Below are 6,428 nucleotides of genomic sequence, written 5' to 3'. Positions count from 1 at the left end.
TCTGGTGCTGATGCTGCGCGGAGCATCCCTGGCTGGAGCCGTTAATCAGAGCTGGAAGAGCGCCTGCCGAGCAAACTGGAGCCACACGAGGTCCCTGGAGCCGCCGGAGTCGCCAGCTCCCAGAGCAGATGTGTTCAGACTTACAGGACATAAAATCCTTCTGACCCCAGAAGAGCAGAGAAATGGAAACTACCTTAAAAAGACACCAAATAGAATCAGAGATTCTTTTTCAACAAGCACTTTTAAAGCCACTCAATTTGCATTTAGACTTGATGCTTCACACTTATCACAACACCGTCAAAATATATATAATATAAAATAAAAATATAATATCAAAAAACACTCCTAAACTCTACAAGCCCCCCCCCCCCCTCGTACGCCACAGAGCATCCAGAGGGCGGATGATGACACCAACACCTGCTCTTCATTTCACTAAACGGGGATATGGTGTGCCATTTTTAATTAATCTCAAATAAATTAATGAAAACTTCAATTAAAATGAGGATGACCTTAATCCTGAAATAAATAAACTCAACATGAACTTATTGATGGGTTGGAATCAGAGGTGAAAAAGACACATTGACATGTATTTGTTGAGAAACTGAAAAGATTCGGGAGACAGAAGATCTGTTTTGATGGATGGATGGATGAATGGATGAATGGATGGATGGATGGATGGATGGATGGATGACAGATGCGTGGATGGATGGATGGATGGATGGATGAATAGATAAATTGATGGATGACAGATGAATGAATGAATGAATGGATGGATGGATGGATGGATGGATGGATGGATGGATGGATGGATGGATGGCTGGATGGATGGCTGGATGGATGACAGATGAATGAATGAATGAATGAATGAATGAATGAATGAATGAATGAATGAATGAATGAATGGATGGATGGATGGATGGATGGGTTGGTTGGTAAGTGGATGGATGGATGAAAGGACTGCATGAGTCTCCACTCTGGTTTCATGACGTGAGGCTTAAAACAACATGAGCAGCTTCTCCGTCGTCTCGTAAATATCTGCTATTGTTACACAGGAAGGTTTCTATTCTAAGTTTCTCTTTATTTCCGACTGGAAAAGTAATAACTTTAAACTGAGTAAAAGATGAAAGCAAGAAAAGCAGAGTAAAGGTTTGGTTCTGTGTCTAAACTCAGTCGGCACCGAGAAGCTGATTTTATTTTGATCCTGTAAGTGGATGTTTGTGTCTTCAGAGGAGATTCGTGCATTTTAAAACCCTCAGAGTCAAATGAAGGTAAAATAAACAATTGCAGGTGAGATGAGCACTCTTAAAGTCTCGGGGTGAGATGAACAGAACAGAATAATGTTTGACATCTGAGGCCGATGGACGTGGCGGCGTTGGTGTGAGGACTCACCGCACGTTGCCGTTGTAGATGTTGAAGGTCAGGCAGACGATGCCGAGCAGGATGCCGAGGCCGGCGAAGACGGACACGGCCGCAAACAGCTTCTGAGACAAGAACCGGTACTCCTCGATCACCACGGTCCGATCCGCCGGGGGCCCCGCTCCTGGACGGAGACAGAGAATGCGAGGTGAGGAGGGACAACGCTTCATCTCCCGTCTCTCAACCTGGACTTTGGTCATCAGATGATATAAAAACGGTTAGTGTCATTGCAGAAAAGGTTTTATTATTATCTGTTTTGCTAAACTGATGGTCAGATGGGAGTTTTTGAAAAGCAAAGCTGGGTTCGGTGCAGACCGGTTCCCCGTTGAACGAATCCAGACCTTAATGAGGTTCCTTGTGTTACTTCAGTGCCACGTCTGGAGGCACCAGCCTTTCAAAACGAGCACTGATAACGGCGGCTCACCACCGCCTTTACTGCCGCCCCTTTTCCACCAAACCGGTTCCAGAGCTGGTTCTGGGCCAGTGAGTTTGGAACTGGGCGTTCTGTTTCCACTGACAAAGAAGAACCGGTTCCAAGGTAGCACCAACTCTTTGCTGGACTAGAGGAAAGAACCGCTTACGTAAGCGGAGGGGGGGATTATTAAGACCAACAGCAATAGCAAGACTGGGAGACGGAGACATTTTCAAACAAGAATTAATCTGGATGCAGCAAAGCATCATGGGTCTGAGGAGGAGACAACCTGTCTTTTAGAGATGTGTCCACGGAGGAGCTACGAGGACCAAGTCCTTTTAGAGCAGATACCTTGTAAAAACGATAAATTCCTGTTGATGAAGATTTTGTATAAAGCTGATTTATGGTTCTGCAAGGAAGGAAGGAAGGAAGGAAGGAAGGAAGGAAGGAAGGAAGGAAGGAAGGAAGGAAGGAAGGAAGGAAAGAAGGAAAAAAAGAAGGAAGGAAGGAAGGAGAGAGCAGGAGGAAAGAAAGAAGGAAGGAAAAAAAGAAGGAAGGAAGGAAAGGGGATAAGGAAGGGAGAAAACAAGGAAAGAAAGAAAGAAAATGAGCCTGAAAGAAAGAAAGAAAGAAAGAAAGAAAGAAAGAAAGAAAGAAAGAAAGAAAGAAAGAAAGAAAGAAAGAAAGAAAGAAAGAAAGAAAGAAAGAAAGAAAGAAAGAAAGAAAGAAAGAAAGAAAGAAAGAAAGAAAGAAAGAAAGATAAATTCCCGTTGATGACGTTTTTGTGTAACAAACATGGCGGATCTGACAGCGAGATAGATTTATAGTTACAAAGGTGGAGTTGAATTGGTATTTTTTTTATCGTCATTTTTATCGTTATCGGGATAAATGCCAGAAATTATCGTGATACATTTTTTAGTCCATACCGCCCATCCCTAATACCTTGTTGTTGCTGCAACTTTCACGCAAACGTAGCGACGTAACTGACGTTTGCAGCGACGTAATGACATGGCTCCCCTTAGCTATGGAGAAGCAAACCGGTTCTCAGCTGGTTCACAAGTTGAAAGAGTTGTAAACCAGAACCAGCAGTGGAACTGGTTTGGTGGAAAAGGGGCATGTGAAGCTACATCAGTGAGCTCAGATCACGAGTCACATCTTCGTCTGCAGATTCAAAGGTTTGGAGACGTTACAGCAGAACTTCCTGTTTGTTTTTTTAGAGCAGCAGAAACTCTAAATTTAAAAACACTCTACATTTAAAAAACGGCACAAATACAGTATCTTCCCGTGGTAAACGAAGGCAGTGAAAGACCTCTGCAATATTAACTTGTCCTTTATTTATCCGAGGTCTGACATGTGATTTCCTGTGAAAGACGGCGGCGAAAAACAATTTCACACTTTAGGAAGAGTATATTATATAAAAGCCGCAGGAGGGAAATGATGAGGGGAGAGATGCGGGAGGCAGATCAACAACAACTCTCCACCTCCAGAAAGAAATCACTTAAAACAGAGCGACACGTTTGCTGCAGGGCAGTTTGCAGAGTACGCTCAGATGTATTCAGGGAGGGTACCGTTTCTAATCTACCAGTAGTTTGCAGCTCATTACAAACCAACGGGGCATGAAAAGAAATGTATTTTTACCAAACTCCGACAGCACCGAGGGACATTTAAATAAACTCAAGTCGTATATCCTGATGCCAAAGTTGCTGACACAACGAGAGGAAAGCAAAACGAGGCAAATTACTAAAAAAATATCTGGGGACTAAATGAAAACATGTGGACTTTAACGCCCCCGTACAGACGGGAGAATCTCACATTCAAATGAAACGCAGTAATGAGGTCGTGTGAATCACACCGCCACGGCGAGGAAACACGAGCCCCGCGTCTCCCATGGAAACTAAGCGGGAAGCAAGACCACGTTGTGGCCTGAGATCCACCAGCGTGGCTGGGATGAGTCCCTGGCAATGATCTGGACCGTCGGGGTTGAGGATTTTGGTGGGTTTAGGGACACACTGGGACACCAAGAGGAAAGCTTTGGTGTGGAAAGAAACTGTCAAGAACTTTGGGGCTTTTCTCTATATTCACAATTAAATATCCTCTTGGTTTCTCTGAATCATCCCCAGGTGGTGCTTCTCCACCCGAGCAGGTGGTCCAACTGCTCCCGACATTTCCAATGGTACAAAGTTGTGGATATTTCCCAGAAATCCCTGTTTTTTGTTCATTTGTTGGCTTGACGTCAGATTGCTAAATAAAATTAGTTATTTATGAAAATATTTCCATTGGGTGATGTAGAAAAACACATCCATCCAAAACAGACGGGATCCCAAAATCAGACGTTTTATCCCTCAATACATTTGTTTCACATCCAGAGATCCATTCATCCATTAACTTAATCTGCAGATTTAGGACGAGGGGGCAGCTGCCTGAGCAGTGAGGCCCACACTTCCAACTCCCTGGCCACCTCCGTCGGCTCCTGCGAGAGGACACAAATGGCGTTCCCAAGACAGCCCAGAAATACGAACTCTCCATCCTGTCCTGGGTCTGCCTCAAGGCCTCCTTCCAGCTGCTTTAACCACCTCCCAGGAGGAAGGCAATCAGGTTGCATCCTAACCAGATATCTGAACCACCTCAACTGGCTTCTCTCGATGTCGAGGGGGAGCAACTCCTCCAACTGCTCAGAATCAGAATCCCAGCAAATCTTAATGTGGGATTTTGCTGAATCATGTTATGCCAAAGCCGAACATCCAAGGAGCAGAACCCCCTTGTTTTGTTTCCCTCTGAAGCTGTTCGATCTCTATGTGGACCAGGTCACAGAACTGTGTGCTTCAAACATTTCCTCCATATACGTCCCCTTTGAAGTCACAGAGAAGTGGCGTATTACTGCTAGATATCATCACCAAGGTTACATGAACCACCGCTACCATACTTGTGTGCAGATCACTTCATATAGGAGCGGAAAACCGGAAAAACTATGACCCCAACCCTCATCGATGTCTCCAACCTCCACCTATAGCCTCAATCTACAACCCAACCCCCTAACCATGGCCCCAAACCCCACCATGGACCCAAATCCCCACCATGGACCCCAAGCCCCACCATGGACCCCAATCCCCACCATGGACCCCAATCCCCACTATGGACCCCAATCCCCACCATGGATAGGGATGGGAATCGAGAACCGGTTCTTGTTGAGAACCGGTTCCCAGTGTTTCAATTCCTTGGAATCGTTTGCCTTTTTCCCAAACGATTCCCTTATCGATTCCAGTGGGCGTGAATGACGTCACCAAGCACGTTGCGCCACGTGCGCATTCGCACCCAGCAGGAAAACACGGGGACAAAGCGGCATAAACGCTCTAAAGTTTGGTTACATTTTACCAAAAAGGATGACAACAGGGCGACAATTCTTGCAATATGGACATTTACACAAAGGGGGGAAACTGTTAGGACTCGGCCGGCTGATGCGCTGGGAGCGCAGAGTCAGCCGGCGTGTGGTAAGGATGATTTATGGTTCCGCGTTACACCAACGCAGAGCCTACGGCGTAGGGTACGCGGCAACACGCACCGTACGGCGCGCGTCGCCGCGTACCCTACGCCGTAGGCTCTGCGTCGATTTAACGTGGAACCATAAATCATGCTTTAGAAGAGCTGCGCCACGCGGATGAGCCGGGCGCTCCGGCGGACAGCGGAGCTCCTGACACAGCTGCAGCTAGGGTTGCCACCCGTCCCGTAAAATACGGAATTGTCCTTTATTTGAGAAAAAAATGTTGCGTCCCGTATTGAACTAATACGGGACACGATTTGTACCGTATTTTCATTAACTTTTACACCATATTCTAGTTGAATTATTGAAATAAATTAACTTTTACACCATATTCTAGTTGAATTATTGAAATAAATTAACTTTTACACCATATTCTAGTTGAATTATTGAAATAAATTAACTTTTACACCATATTCTAGTTGAATTATTGAAATAAATTAACTTTTACACCATATTCTAGTTGAATTATTGAAATAAATTAACTTTTACACCATATTCTAGTTGAATTATTGAAATAAATTAACTTTTACACCATATTCTTCACCTGTAGGCTATATTACATCTGGGCTGATGTGGACATACGTAGCATAGGAGGCTATTTCAGTTGCTAGTATGGTTGGCTGTCTGTACAGTCATGCAAGTTCAATGCTATTAAAGCACTTTAAACTTTAAATCAAAGCATTTTGTTTTTTCATATAAAATAAACACATTTTTATTCAGTTTAGAAGTTTTGGGGGTTTTTTTTTGGCTCCTGCGCTGCTGAAATCAGGGCGTCCTTATTTCTATTTCTGAAAGGTGGCAACCCTAGCTGCAGCTGATCAGCTCATCTATGGAGAAGTTAAAGAGCTTCTACCGCTATTCTACAGAAGAATATTTATTTTATATTAAATACATATTTTACTGTATATTACAATTTGTCCCCACAAAATGATTTGTAATTTACAAATCATTTTGTGGGGACCCCCTGGCACCATCGAGGAGCCCAAGGCTGGGGGCGTCTTAAGACCTCATATTTTTTTTGTTCAAAGATATAAAAGTTTTATATCTTTGAACAAAAAAGAT

At 44.0% G+C, this 6,428-nt stretch overlaps 1 protein-coding gene across 2 annotated transcripts in view; it reads right to left on the bottom strand.

The window, feature by feature from the left end:
• gabbr1a (gamma-aminobutyric acid (GABA) B receptor, 1a) overlaps nt 1–6,428 on the bottom strand; it is a 163,155-nt gene that overhangs the window by 35,073 nt on the left and 121,654 nt on the right. For both annotated transcript variants that reach the window (XM_061718519.1, XM_061718520.1), the window contains exon 16: nt 1,390–1,540. In XM_061718519.1, coding sequence (XP_061574503.1) covers nt 1,390–1,540 — 151 coding nt within the window. The remainder of the gene's footprint in view (nt 1–1,389; nt 1,541–6,428) is intronic.

The sequence above is a fragment of the Cololabis saira genome, chromosome 3 (genome assembly GCF_033807715.1).
Source record: "Cololabis saira isolate AMF1-May2022 chromosome 3, fColSai1.1, whole genome shotgun sequence".
Taxonomy (NCBI): Eukaryota; Metazoa; Chordata; class Actinopteri; order Beloniformes; family Belonidae; genus Cololabis; species Cololabis saira.
This window is presented reverse-complemented; position numbering and strand designations above follow the sequence as displayed.